Genomic DNA, 14,609 nt, shown 5'->3' with positions numbered 1-14,609 from the left:
ACAGCTTCTCTGCTTTTGTAATCCATCAGAATAGTTTTACTTGCGGATTAGGAGTTATGGCCATTTGAGAAACATTTTCCGTCGGCGACGACAAGGCTTGTCAGGGCTAATGGTGTTATGTGTGCTAGCAACAATCAAAACGTGTGAGCAAACACTATTTTGTGTGTGGATGAACGCGTATCTGAAAGACTTTTAAAATCCTGTTTTCAACAGGAAATAATGTGGGTTTGTGTGGACTATTTTACTGGAATGTTTTTGCTGGACATTTGTCTAAGTAATTAACCTTATTGATGACTTTTGACATCTTGGGAACTTTGAGGCTGTAAAGGTGAGTCGCACTCAAATGCTTGGCATTACTCGAACCACGAATGACATTTTTCACTGGTTAGAGTACTATTAAAAAAGGTCACATTTTGTTAAACCTAACCATTGAAACCATACTTAACATATCTGTTGAATTCCACTTGCCAAATAAAAACATTCATGGTAGTGAACGAGGGAATCTAACTTCGCAATCAGACTTCTTATATAAAAACCTTTCAAAATACCGAATTTCAAGAAAATGGACCGGATCTGTGTCCAGATTCCTTGTGACGTTCATTGACGACCCCGGCAAAGCATATCTCCTTTTTAACATAATGAGATGATGTCTGAATGTATAACTTGGATAATAATTTGGAATTCCAAAACAGCAACTACCACTTTCTTCTTTTCTACTGTGGTGCTATTTTGTGGCATTTTTGGCGCATTGCCCTGAGTTGTGTTCCTCTTGTATACCAAAGCATCTTGAGTCATGCAGCACTGCAGTACTGGGTTTGCGCAACCAAATCATACAGCAGATTTGAAAAAAATCAACACATTTTTCTTCTTTACTGTTAGTCTGAATCAACGTGGAGTTATGCCGCATCCTCGCTGTCATGTGCACTGAGGCGACGTCTTCTTTCTTATTTGGGCCATCGTGAATCGGTGGTTGCAATCGGTGTTGTAATCTAACCAACCTGCCACCTTTACCCCTATTTTAACAGCCATTGTGTTCAAAAAACAGTGGCGCATTGAGACATAAGTTTCATTTGTTTCGTGACGTCTGTCTCCATTGCCTTTATGTTCCAGGCTCTGCAGGCCACATTTGGTTTCAATTCGACGGGCGTTGTGCTTCTCCTGGCGTACCTTGTGTCAGTATATGCATAGGCCAAAGGTAGAATCGGGGTAGGTTTTAGATGGCCTGTGCCGGAAATCCGTCTCCGCTGGCTGGGACCGGAGTCTACTTAGCAGGGAGGGGGCTCTCTTCCGGGCCAAGTCCCTTCATCTGTTGCCATCATAGTGAAAGGCTGACAGCATAGCAAGGCCCGCAAGGCGGCTTTTACTGGCTGTACGGCTAAACGGTTTCACTTTCTTATTTGATGTGGCGCAAGAAATGAAACGTATTGTTATTACCAATTGATGTTGGACAGTGCGCTGCGCTCTAAGTGTTTGGTTTGACCAGCTTTGGGTGATGCCCCACCGCACGTATTCTGCCATCAGACATAAACATCTGAGCAGAGCCGTGTCGCTTGTTTTCATTCAAAACATCTTTAATCCATCTTTGAGTTTCTTTCGCACATTTGTGATGTGCATGTATGAACCATGCCTGGATGGGTGTTAGGGGCCTATTCGAAAGCGTACATGTATAATTAATACATTAGCTAATGGGGAAGACGTGTGTAATTGTGTTGTTCCCTCTGTTTCTGCTGGGCAACGATAGACTGAAGGAGGAGGTAGTCCCATGACACTGGGGCCAACCGGTAAGCCTTCAACACCTCAACCCCTCAAATTTCCATCATCCAACCATCCATTTTCACTTTCCCTCAGCCTTTCTGTCTCTCCTGTTTTCCTTATTCTTATCACACCGCCTGTCCGCCTGTAGAGGTAAAGTCCCTGTAAAGTGAAACTATTGTACATGTCTTCTAAATACACTAAAAGAAGTGTTATTAACAAGCCTGCCTAATGAAATAACAGCATAAAAAGTAGCACTAGAAAATTGTGAAAGAACAAGCTTCTGCCTCCATTCTAAAGAAGAAAAGAAATGTTTTGTCATCTACTAAGTTTCTTATGCACATTTGAGTTGTAAAGATATAACGGAGAGTGCCGTGTAGTGCTAGCCATCAGATAAATGTGTGGAAAATAACTCATTTGCCGCGGACAACTTTTGACAATGCAGAATGCGGGGGGTCCCATTCATGATGGACTCCCAAGCACATCACAAGGCGACATTTTGGCCATTGTTTAAAAAAAAAAAAAAGAAAACAGAAATGATGATAAACAATTTAACAATATTTTGCTCTACATGTTCTCTATTTTTGCACGTTTTCAGCATCTTCGAGCATATTATCATGCGCTATGAACAAACCTGTAATTTCACTTTACGAGGTCTTTACGTTTTACCCCGGCCACATCTCCTGTCATTCTTTGTCCTGTGTTTCATCCTGACGCTCCTGCGACAGTCCATCCCCTCTTTGCGCTTCAGGCATGTGTTCATCCTGTGCTGTGTGGCACACGGTGATGCAGGACGACCAGTGCGAAGGCAGTGCTGTCATTCTCAATGATGCAATTTTTACATCCAGTGTCGCTCGGCTCATTGGCTCATTGGCTCATTGGCTCATTGTAATGTTCTGCAGTCTGCGCGGACAATATAAGTATTGATATACATTATTCTTCCTCAGCATGAATTGATCTTGTTGTGTATTGGTCTTTTTTTAATCCTTCTGAACTGCTGTACAGGGAGTTATTTGAAACAGATCCTCTTCAGTGTGCATTACAAAGGCTTTATTGCCAATTTTCATCAACGCTATAGCTGTTGCATCATTGGCAAATTTTCTTTGTGCTTTTCCTAGAAGCAGCTAGAAGTTTTTGTTCACTCACTGGACTGTAATGTTTACTGAAATGAAATGACCACTGTCACCATGATCAGGCTCCAGGGGTTAACTCGCCACCCATCGTAACCGCAAATTCTCCACGGAGGAATTGAGGTCCGTTCAGGAGGTTTACCAAATATGTATCGCTTCGAACTTCAGACATACTACAAATTTGGCATGCATAAAATGACGTGCGGAAGCTTCAGTACAGTATAACTCCCATTAAAATGATGTCATTGAACGACTTGAAGGGCTCATCAAGCCTACCTAACGTATTTGAAACTTTCACAGGATGCGTATAGAAAAGCTTGGATTTTCCAAATCGGAATCTCCTAAATGATTTTTGTATGTCTATCCATCTGCAGTGGCTGCCGCTCTCTGGATGTTACACCTATTTGAATTCTATGCTGAAGTATCGACGACGTAGCACTTAAATATGCAATGACAAATGAGAAACGGCTTTTTTATGTCGAAGGGGCACCGGTTTTTGATGGAAGGGGTAAAGGTTCCAGCCACCTCACTTGCGCTGCCCCGTTGACAAAATGTTTTTCAGGGTCATTAAAAAAAAAAAAAAAAAAATACGATCCGTGGAGCTTTGCATGCCGCTGTACCAAATGTGTTTCCTTGCCCGCCGAAACGGAATTTCACAACCGCCATGACATCCATGACATCCGTGTGAGTTCATCAAGTGCGCCGCAGGAAATGATCCGATTTTTGCTTAATTTACTGGCGCAATGATTAGTTAAATGTGAGAGGTCCGCCCTAGCTCTTCAAAGACTCGCCTTTTTGCGAATGACCCCGCCATCTTCCCGCTGACTTGGCGCAATTGTGTCTTCTCGACAGGAAGTCGTAGCAGCGGATCCAACCCCAGCGCGGGCAAGGGGAGGCGCTTGTCCCCGCAGGAGAAGACTCACAGGTCAACGTGCAGCGAGTCGGAGCCAGGCGTGCGTGGCGGCAAGCGCGCTGACAGATGCGCTAGCCAAATGAGCCATCACAGCCACGCCCGATCGAGTCACAGCCAGTCGCACAGGAGCCGCAAGGCCTCCTTCGCCTTGAGCCACGTGCCCTCCTCGCAGCCGGGGCCGGGTTCCTGCGCCCACAGCGAGCGTAGTCACGCGTCCTCCTCCGGCCCCCCTGGCTTGCCGCCGCCATATTGTCTGGCCCGCCTAGCCCCCAAGGCTTCCGTCAGCAGCAACGCGCCGCCGGGAGCTCCTCCCGGGAGAGAGCTTGCCACGTTTCCCCCCGAGCTCACCGCCAGCCGCCAATCCTTCCAGCACGCTATGGGCAATCCCTGCGAGTTTTTTGTTGACATCATGTGACAGGACAGTGCCTTGAGAACCGAAGCGAACCGCCGCCGCTGCCGCTCCCTCTCCCCGTTTGAGCGCTCGCCTCGACTGGCACTCGACCGAACCGCCGGGGTGTTCCGTGGCCGAAATGTACAGTTTGTGAAGTGCTGTTTTCATGTGACGATTCTACAAAATGGCCAACCGGAGCGTTCTTTCGTTCTATCTTGGATGTTCTAACCCTATCCCTCCGAGACCTTTAAGATGGCCTGGATCTCAATCCCCAGACCGTCGTCGACGTTTGACCGTGTCCAGTGCTGTAGCATTACTCCCCGATCCGCTCTGTTCGCGCGTTACCTCTGATCAGCTCGCGATCAGCGGGTAACTTCATCTTGGTTGTAACCAGGCGGCGCCGTGCATGACTTTCAGACACTTTGAGTCGACTTTTTTGGGCCAACGGTGGAAAAGAACGAATCGTACACTGGAGGATGTTCGTTTACGCTGTTATTTATGTGATGGTGAATTGATGGTGCCATACCTCGTCCAGCCCGGCTGACTGACAATCATACATCAGCCGCCTCGTCAATCAAGAGGCCAGTTTCCACAGTTGTTGCTGTGCTTTGTCGAATGTATCGTTGTCAGCGCCACACACTGCGAGCTTGACCATGGCTTTGGTTTGGAATGACTTTAATATCAGATTGCAAACAGAAGACAGTTGTGGAACTATAACAGTATTCCAATTCAGGCTCTGCGGTGTGAACATTAGTTGCTTTGATGGGAAAGCAATCGGACAACAGATGTCTTTTTTATTTTTTTTTTATTTTTTTTGTCCAAAGAAGCACTTTCTACATTTTGTGATCTGACCAGTATTGATTTTGAATGATCAAATAAGCTTTATTTATTCGGTTGTTAATTTTAGCAGAACCTTTCACAGTTTGTCATTCTGATTCCCCATTTTAGCTATGACTCACAATCTGCCTTTTAAATCTATTAGTCACTGCGCGCAGGCTGTACACGCTAAAGCAAATAGCAGAACTACAGTATTTGCATGTGATATTTTGGTCACATCACACAGCCCATTTTGTCTTGACGGGCAGATTAATGAAGCCAAAGTCCCTTTTTTAAACGTCATCAGGCGCTCCCCACGTTTTCGCAAGTTCAAACCTGGCCTCAATTTTCAGACACCCCCCCCCTCCAAAAAAACATATGACGAGCACTTTTCCAAGCTGTCTCCATCCCGTTGGTATGAAACACTGTTTGCAATCGGCGCTTTCTCTTGAATTGTCTTTCTTTGTTAAAGAAAAGTTAATTGTATATAGAAATTGATTATATATGATTAAAAATCTCTATGTTGGACGTTCTGGCTGAATCCGTCACTCTTTGTCAAGTGTGATAAACAGAAAAGTAGCAGTGAGACAGGCTGGAAACACAATGAAGTGAATCATTCAAATGTGAGTGGTCAAGTCATGTTGTTAATTCCCCAAGTCAAAAGCATGATGTAGCATCATAAGGTGTGATGTCAGCAACATGAGCTGATTTTGCATGAACTTGTCAGATAAGTGGGAATTGAAGTCTTACTGTTACGTGTACTTTCCCAGTGGGCGGATATCATTAACACGTTCAGGTTTTTAAAACACATACGACCACCTCTTTCTCATAACTGATAAGACTCAAGTGCTTGTGCGTGTGTCACGTTCCCCCACAGGAAGGAAGGACGTGAGCTCAGAGCCCGGCATGTGACGCAAACAAGCGGACCCCAGAGGATCTCGTTGCTTAAGGTGCAGCTTGGTAGACGACACGCAGACAGAAACTCGATGATGCTATCTTTGCTTTGTGGCTAACTTTAGAGGAAGATGTCGGTGGTGTGAGGAGGTGTGGGATGCATTCCTTGAATTTCGGTGACCTGGCATAAGATAAGATAGGGTGTGGATGTTTCCAAAACCAACCATTTTTTCCAAAGTTACAAATTCACATGGAAAGGAGACTGCAGCGCCATGGATTGTTATGAATTGAAACACAGTCTGATGAACACAGCACAACCCACATTACACGTGGAAATTTTTGAACTTTACTCAAGCACCTTGAGGTAAACTCATAACCTTTGGCACAAGTGACTCATCTTACTGTCCTTTGTGGTTGCAAAATGAGTAATTGCACTGTTACGACTCTGAATTATTTAATTCCATCATTTTTACGTGTACATTTAAAGTAACGTTTGAAATCAACCAAGGCACACTTGACATTGTCAACGAGCCAAATCCAATTGATTTACCTCCACTATAGCGTCTGGGAAGTGAGTCTACGGCTTTATACTTTATTTGAACATTTCGATATGAAATCCAGGCAAGTTGAAACATGAACTCAAACAACTTGAATTACAAGACGAATAGAAAAGAAAGCACAAGGCTTGAGGCTCTATTTTTATGAAGCAAAGTTGAACAGGAAGAAATTGAGTAACTGGAATTACATACTGAGAGTCAAGGTGACTCATCTATGCGGGAAATCACAAAATCTCCATCTGACTACAATTCTTTTGGATGAATGAATGGATGGATGGATGGTTAGATGATGGATCCATTTTCAGTCATTCATTTAATCCAAGGACAATGTCGCTTTTGCTTTCTTTTCACTCTATACAATATTTTCAAGCAGTCTTCACAATAATAGTGACAAAAAATGCCACGTCATCATCGGCAGGATTTTTTTATGTTTTAAATTGACACAAGATAGTGGAGAAAGCAGAATTTGTTGACATATGTACGCTGCAAAAAGAAAAAAAAATAGCACAATTGTTTAATGAAGCAAAAAAAAATGCTGATTTTAGGGTGGACTTAATCTTGAGTTGTTATACAAATGAGCACTATAGTGGCCTAAAACTCGATCCATCTTCGAACTTAGTCATTGATTACTATTTGTTCATTGTTTATTCATTTTAAAATCTAAGATAGTAGTACACGTCTAAACAGTGCAGACATTGAATGAGCAGGTAGTGTACAGAAACTCAAAGCAAAATATTTGTGTCCATCAAACAAGATGTTCAAGTTAAAAAAAAAAAAAAACACCTTAGATTTATTTTGCATATTTATTTATAGCAACAATTTGAGTTAGCACAACACAGCAAGAATAAATTGCATTTTCCTGGAACCTCGTTAAACCTCGTTAAAACACTGAAATGTTTAATAGCAGGCATATGAACAGATTTGGTCCCTGGAAAAGAAAATTCATATTTTTTTGCACCGGAACCGGAAATGACTTAAGGCAATCCGTAAGATTTAAATTATAGCATGAAGTCTCTGTTATATCAGTTATGTTTATAATTTGTCTCTTCACAAAAGCAGCATTTGAGTTTTGAAAATCATTGTATATTTGTCTCCATGATTTTAATTAATTTTCATGATCAGATATGAGCTCTTTAAATGGGAAAATAAATAGTATGTTAACCTAGGAGGGAAAAAAATACACGTTCTTCTCCCCTGGGTGAAAAGAGAGCACGCTCATGCCATTTACTTTACAAGTTTATGAAACAACTGAGGATGTTTACTTACCATGTCGGACTAAATTATCAAGGTTTTCATGTACCCCCTTGCAATGACCATACGTTAAATAATTCTTTGGATAACAGCATTGCTTCTAGACATTACAATACAGTTAACTACTATATACAGCGTTAAAACAATAAATAAAATCCACGGATTAATTGTATACAAAAACAAACAATTCATAAATGATTTCAAGCCTTGAAGTTTAACTTTCATTATTAAAATGGCGTAAAAAATTGTCACGTTCGTTCTGTCTCCGCCTTCTGAAATTTCAGGGGCAAGAGTTTCCCTGATGGGGGTTTCTACCTGTCGAATTACAATGTAACAAACTTGAGTTTCACCTTGAGTGATTATACGATAAATTACCAACATGTGAAAATGAATATTTACATCGAAGGCTTCAAAACAATCCAGTGAGTTTATGAGTGCACGTGTCACGTTTGTTATAACTATGGGCTCCTCGGTTTAAAAAAAATCTCCCATAATTCAGCAATCCAAATGAAAAGTAAATATCTCAACTTGACTAATTGAAAAAAAAAAAGGCTGCACGCATAGTAGTCATACAAAGTCCCGCCCCTGATGAGCGGGGATGGGGATGGGGGGGGGGGGGGGGGGGGGGGGGGGGGTTAATGCCGCTTTCACACCACTACCACCACCACACACACACAGACACAAATGAAGCTGGGAGGCACAGAAGCAGGACTTTTTTTTTTTTTCAACACAAGTCTGAGCACACAATTTCCAGCGTGATCCGAGGAGCTGCATGGCTGTTTTGGCGGCCCCCATCCTACTGCTGCTTTTTCTTGGTAGCTCTCTGAGCAGCCTGGAGCAGAATAATAGAGGCTGCAAGAGATGGACACTCGGGACACGACAGGGAGATGTTTGCTGTAATGAATGTCAACCGGGTGAGTTGGAACCACTTTTTTTTCGGTCTTCATACTTGTCAAACTTTCATTTAGCATTTCGCAATGTATTTCTACCCCACAGCCCCCTTAATTAATATCAGAGTAAATGGTACACGTTCTGTCCAAAAGTCAAGTCCAGCTTCTCCATTGTGTATGAACAAAGACGTTTCCGCGGTATAGTGGGTTATTACCACGATAAGGAGACTGGATCAGGAGCGCGTGCGTGTTTTCTCGATTTGATCCGTTAATCAGCAGGATGTTTGAGGTCACTGGTGAGCTGAAGTCTTTCAACTCTCCCATTGGGGAAATTTGAGTCTCAAGTCCTGAAAATCTTTTGATTGTGAGGCATGTGTGCGAACCACCAAGATATTTATAGTTTTGTTGACAGAAATGAATAAAGCAGAGAACATTTTTGTTAACAGAAGTAAATAAACTATAGCTAACTACCCTTAGAACTACATTTTATGTAAAAAAAAAAAAAACCTGTTAATTATAGCAAAGCTGCCATTCGTTTTTATCTTTGTCAATTGATTACGAGTGTTTTGAATTTATAACTAAAATAAAATATATCAATGAGAAAAATTTCGAATCGGGGCACGCAAAAAGAAAAATGACATGGTTGTTTTACCATGTTTAGTGAACATGGAAAAAACCCCATCAAATTTAATATGTTTGCGGGGAAAACATCTACTTTAAAAAACATAAAAATGAAAATGTTGAACCATCAAAAGCTCATTAAAATGTGATTTTCTTGATGTATCCAAATGTATTTTAGATAAAATATACAAAATCAAACTCTCTGGTCACCATGAGGCCACACCAAATGCCAAATCATGTTTTGATTGACCATTTAACATTACCCCCCCCCCCCCCCACCACCACCACACACACACACACACACACACACACACACACACACACACACGCACACTCATGTAGCAACATTAAAGCAGCAAACCTTGGCAGATAATGCCTCAGGCATGACTGCAAGCTTAATAGAAAAGTTGTTTTGGGGTTGAGACCAAAGAAACATTTCTACCAAATTTAATCTGTTGAGAAGTCAAATTCCTCAGCTATTTAAGTGTTCAAATCTAAGAATATATCCATACCAGCTAGTGAAATATACTCTCCAGTGTTCAGTTAACATTTGGGGTCAATTTTATTTATTCTTGAGTTACAAGTACTCACAAGTACTGCAACTTCGTCAATATTTGACATTTTAAAGAGAAATAAGCATAGAGGTAGAATATCTATCAAAATCTATTTTCTGTTTTTGCCATCATAAGCCTGGTTTAGTGAAAATTCATCATATATAAGCCATTTTTTTCAAATGATTTCTTGCTTGAGATGAAAGATGTGTAAGAAAAAAAAGAACATGTGTAGTAAGGCTTTTTTCAAAATAACGTTGTATTGAAATGCATTAAGAAAGACCATGAATAGGAAGGTGTTTTCTTTTTTTTTTAACTATATGTTAAGGCATCATAAAAGTCCACGAATAGGCTTTTATTAAATGACATTGTGAAGGAAATCATTTAATATGTTGTTTTCATTATGTGTTTATCTCTTGTCTCGAATAGCATGCATTGCTGTCCATCAACAGTTTGCGGTACTGGTTCGTCTCGCCCCGGTCCTTAGATAAAGCTGTTGACGCAGGAAAGTGCCAACTGGAACCTTGGCCCAGCTGTCGGCGGCGCCCGGCTGGCGCTTTTTATTACGTCTTGTAATGTGCAATGCTTCGCTGGATGAACAAAAGCAGGCGGGGTTTCGCCGGTTTTGGCGAACATGAGAGTGAGAGCCAAGCCCTCCCTTTGCCGGCAAAGAAAGTCAATCTTGGTTGGTCTGAGTTACTATTTTGCTGCTTTGCTGGGCTAGTCTTAGTCTCCTTTCATAGAGTTCTCTGACAGACATATGCTGCCATTGGGTGGCAACCAGTCCAGAGTGTCACCTAGCTGCCATAACCTGTGGAGTTATGGACAAGAAAAAATGGTGAAAGAACTGAAATCATGTTTCTTCACATTAGGCATCCCTTGCACTTGGGATTCTCTCGATTTTGCTCAGTCTCCTGAAATGCTTTTCCTTTCACGGCGTGATTTAATCAGAGGAATTTCTTGCTTGAGCCGCGGGGTACACGCCATCGGTTGTGCAGAAATCAGGTTAATATTCAGCCAACAGCCCTCTGCTACTTACCAAAATGAGCATTTCAACAATCGGCAAAGTATTCGGCCATCATCACTTTAAGAAATTGAAGATGAAGGCGCCTGCAGACTTTTGGCATAGACTGTATACCCCGCCCCCTTCAACAACAAAAAAAAAAGCAGATGGCAGTCCATCACTGGATGAATGCATATTTACTAAAGTAGCTTTCCTCAATCTTTGCTTTTGTTGTCTGCGCAGGCAACCGGCTGGTGTCGTCCTGCGGCGCCACTCCAGAAGATCTTTGCACTCCTTGTAAGAGCGGAACTTACACACAGAACCCCAAAAGCTACATGTGTACGAGGTGCACTCAGTGCGAAGGTCAGCCTTTTTCTTTTCCGCGATCCATCTCGAGAACCTCCGCGAGCCTTCAGCCGTGCGCTCGGCTTTGCAGGTGCGCAAGTACTGCTGAAGGAATGTACAGCCACGAGGGACACACAGTGCGGATGTAAAGAAGGACTGGTGTGCGGCGACCACCTCTGCTCTTTCTGCGCCAAAAAATGCGGCAAAGGCGAGGAGCCCACCGACAAGCGTAAGCCGAGAGGCTAGAACCGAGCGCGCGCAGCCCGCCGAGAGGCTAGAACCGAGCGCGCGCAGCCCGTGGCCGTCTTGCCTTTGATGGTACAGAGTATCAACTCTTGACAATTCCCAGGCTCTTGCAGACCATGTGCAAATGGAACCTTCAATGACCAAATCCATCAGAAGTGCAAACCCTGGAGTATCAAGTGAGATGCACATTCGGAGCAACGGTAACCATTGTTTGTTCCTCCATTGACACGACGCTTAAAATCTTTGTTTACGAGGTGCCCCCATCCAGATCAAGTCATCGCGGCCAGCGGCAATGCCTTCGCTGACATTAGATGTGTCAACGTTTCACGCAACAGTCTTAAACAATCCGGTATGATGCCATTACCTTCCTGCGATGAACTCAACCGCAGCTGTTGAGTTTATGTCGACAGACGTTCATATCTTCCAGGGTCCCCTCGCACGGATTCCGCGTGGCCCCTGGTCTTGTCCGTGTTCCCCGGTGTCTGCCTGATGGCCCTTAGCATCTCTTTTATCCTAACTGTAAACTGCCTGAAGAGAAAGAAGAAAGCGCAAGCAAAAAGAACCAAAGAGACAGAAGAGGCTACGGTTAATGATCTGCATGGAGGTTGAAGTAACTCTATGAAAGGGTTTCTGTGCCGTCTGATCTCGAATTAATGGAATGTATTGATTAAATATAGTACAATACAGTATACGGTATGGTCGTTACAGGCTCGCTCAACCCTCTTGCTGAAGGCTGCACAGATTTTTACGCATTGAGACTTTCATGATGAAAATGAAACCTACTACTGTTTTGATTAAAAACGAATATATTTTGTCCACGTTTGAAAAGGCGCTCTCATGATTCGCCTGGCTAGGACGAGGACTGATGAAGACTTGCCCATCCGTGATATAAACGGTAGTGCTGTCAAGAGATGGAAAAAACCCCGAATTGATCTGTAATCAATTGATCTAATTCATCTCTAATCTCATTTGAATCTCACTTTAATAGTTCTGATTAAAACCCTCAACCTGTTTTTTTTTTTTTTTTTTTAGTTACATTGTGTTATTGTGTAAGATCGTCATAGCTACAACAACTAAACAAGTGGCTTCGGTCGTCTAGTTTCTCTAACAGATGCGGTCCTAACCATTCTTCTGCTCTTGAACTTGCCCCCACAGCCACCACAGGAACAAATCAGGTTATGCCAAATGACAGCCACTTGTCCACTCCAGGCTGTGCTTGGCTTTTGCTTTCCGACCTAAAACTCAAGAAGGGTTCAAGACTTCCAGGAGTTTTATTGTCATACGTATAGTATTATAATACCGCACAATGAAATTCTTATTCCATTCACTTCCTCCGGTAGCAGACTACATTCCATGTTCGAGCAATAAATAAATAGCAATAAGAATAGCGATAAAACAACAACAGAAACAAGGCTGCGAATAATATAGTGCAAATACCGCGTAGACCAGATGTAATCAACATACAAAAAGCAGAAGGTTTGCAAAATGAGATTAACGTGCCTTAACTATTAATCTGTCATATTGAAACCCCGATAAGAGGTCAAAGACCGGGTCACATATCATTTACTAATGTTCTACTGTTATTTTACCGTGTATTTTTCTCACATTAGAAACTCGCCTCGCACCGAATATTTTGATCGTTCCGAAAAAAAAATCTGAACATTAAGGCATTCAGACGCAAAGTCAGATGGCACAGATATCCAAGCATAAAAACATACATTGGTCACATGTTTGATTGCCACCTCTTATCTTGTTTAGATGATCCCAAGACTTTAATAGCAATTGAATGCAGTTTCCACGAAGCCCAGGAAGAGCAAGGCGGCAGCTCGGATTCTTTCGCCTCCAAAGACTCCCGGGACCAACTTGTAGTGTGAATCAAGTTTCTACACTCAACAGCAACCAAAAAATTGTAATGTGCATTGTACATATGTATAGCTGCCTCCTATTGTTTGGCGTGAGGCACATTATCAGGAAGGTCAGACAGGTGGCGGCCCTCCCTCCCGAAAGCAATAATACAGGAGAGGAAAGATGGGGAATTCTCGAGGAAGCTGAAAGGCGCCCACGCGCCTTAATTACAGCATGTCCGTGTCACTTTGGAATGTGATATTTACAATAGCCGCCAACAAATGAACTCTTTGTTTGACTTTCTGCCACGAACAGGCCGAAGGTGAGTCGAGTCGTTAACCGCCGCCTCGGCACATTTATTGACAGTGCGACCCGATACGAAGGGATGACGGTCATATGGTTTCTTTGTGCGTTGTTTTGTTTAGATGCGTATACCGCAGCGTGTGTGTGCCCAAGTTCGGGGAACTCTTTTGTGAGACTCAGCGGGTGCAAGCCGGGACTCGCTTGCTCGCATGTAGTCAGAACCCAAGTCGAACCTCTATGGGATTGCATCCAAGCTTGAATTCTCTTCAGGGGGATCTGAAATCCTCTTTTAGATAGGCAGGCTGCGTGGATGGATGGCTAGAGATTACGATCGGGTGTACTTGGACGGTTTCGATGTCTAGGTAACTCTGTTTCGTTTTGCGCCTTCGGGAGAACCGTGACGTACGATCGCAGCTGGATGGGCCATTCAAGGAACGGAAACCTCCGACAAGAGTGCATCCTGTCGTCAGTAGTTTTATCTGCTGACAGTTGAAAAGGCAGCTATTACATGACAGCAAGGGAACTTTTCATTTCAAGTGCCACATCCTCTCTGACCTTTGCCAGATAATGTATTTCTTTAAGCAGTACAAAATACCTCGAGTTGGGGTATAAAGCCAAATTACGCATACTGTAACATATGTTTGACATTCACAGAATTCTTCAGAAAACTGATCTTTTATTTTGGTGTGTGTGATGGAATTGAGACAATAAACCATTCCTTTATTGGGGTAGTCTTTCATTTCAAAGAATGATTTGAAAACGGTTTCCATATACAGCACTTTTAGGTCAAGTTTCATAGTACAACCCCCTCAAGATGTATGCTGAAACACTGCACATTGAAATCTATCCACCTGTGAAAACGTAATGAATAAAAACAAACCTTATTTTCTTGAAGGAAATCTCAATCCACTGTGCCTTTTAAGATTCAACACTTCATAATCATACAGCTTGGCCGAACTAAAAGCCATTTATAAGTCTTTTACAGCGAAATGTCCATCCGTTACCATCGCACGTGTAAAGTTGTTTGAATTAATACGATACGTGCCTCACTGCTCTAGCTGCAGGAAGAAACCTGGAAGGTTCACACTAACTTCTTGTTTT

The 14,609-nt window shown here is 42.6% G+C and overlaps 2 protein-coding genes across 5 annotated transcripts in view; both read left to right on the top strand.

The window, feature by feature from the left end:
• The window catches only part of LOC148427995 (segment polarity protein dishevelled homolog DVL-1-like), a 34,318-nt gene extending 28,788 nt beyond the window's left edge, over positions 1-5,530 (top strand). For 2 of the 3 annotated variants that reach the window (XM_088440701.1, XM_088440709.1), the window contains one exon: positions 3,735-5,530. In XM_088440701.1, the coding sequence (XP_088296827.1) occupies positions 3,735-4,210 (476 nt within the window). In that variant the 3' untranslated portion in view covers positions 4,211-5,530. Of the gene's footprint in view, positions 1-1,741; positions 1,782-3,734 lie in introns of all 3 variants that reach the window. The other variant, XM_088440718.1, reaches the window with a different exon arrangement.
• A 2,860-nt stretch (positions 5,531-8,390) lies between these two features.
• LOC148427994 (tumor necrosis factor receptor superfamily member 9-like) lies at positions 8,391-14,231 on the top strand. Of its 2 annotated transcripts, none has more exons than XM_088408647.1 (7): positions 8,391-8,618; positions 11,013-11,132; positions 11,206-11,343; positions 11,464-11,536; positions 11,615-11,709; positions 11,788-11,945; positions 13,119-14,231. In XM_088408647.1, the coding sequence occupies exons 1-7, from the start codon at positions 8,477-8,479 to the stop codon at positions 13,134-13,136; spliced, it is 744 nt and encodes a 247-aa protein (XP_088264773.1). In that variant the 5' UTR covers positions 8,391-8,476; the 3' UTR covers positions 13,137-14,231. The 2 variants fall into 2 exon arrangements, with proteins under 2 accessions (XP_088264773.1, XP_088264772.1); XM_088408646.1 differs by having other exon boundaries at positions 11,788-11,964.
• Positions 14,232-14,609: the final 378 nt, after the last annotated feature.

Source organism: Hippichthys cyanospilos, chromosome 2, assembly GCF_059441005.1.
Source record: "Hippichthys cyanospilos isolate Australia breed blue-spotted pipefish chromosome 2, RoL_Hcya_1.0, whole genome shotgun sequence".
In the NCBI taxonomy this organism is placed as follows: Eukaryota; Metazoa; Chordata; class Actinopteri; order Syngnathiformes; family Syngnathidae; genus Hippichthys; species Hippichthys cyanospilos.
Note: the sequence above shows the minus strand (reverse complement) of the source record. Positions and strands in the feature narration are given on the sequence as shown.

What these genes read in the sequence shown, in the direction of transcription:
- LOC148427994 (XM_088408646.1), top strand. Translation starts at nt 8,477, where the DNA reads ATGGCTGTTTTGGCGGCCCCCATCCTACTGCTGCTTTTTCTTGGTAGC. An exon ending in CGAGGAGCCCACCGACAAGC is followed by an intron (nt 11,344 to 11,463) that starts GTAAGCCGAGAG and finishes GACAATTCCCAG; the next exon opens with GCTCTTGCAGACCATGTGCA. An exon ending in TGCAAACCCTGGAGTATCAA is followed by an intron (nt 11,537 to 11,614) that starts GTGAGATGCACA and finishes TTTGTTTACGAG; the next exon opens with GTGCCCCCATCCAGATCAAG.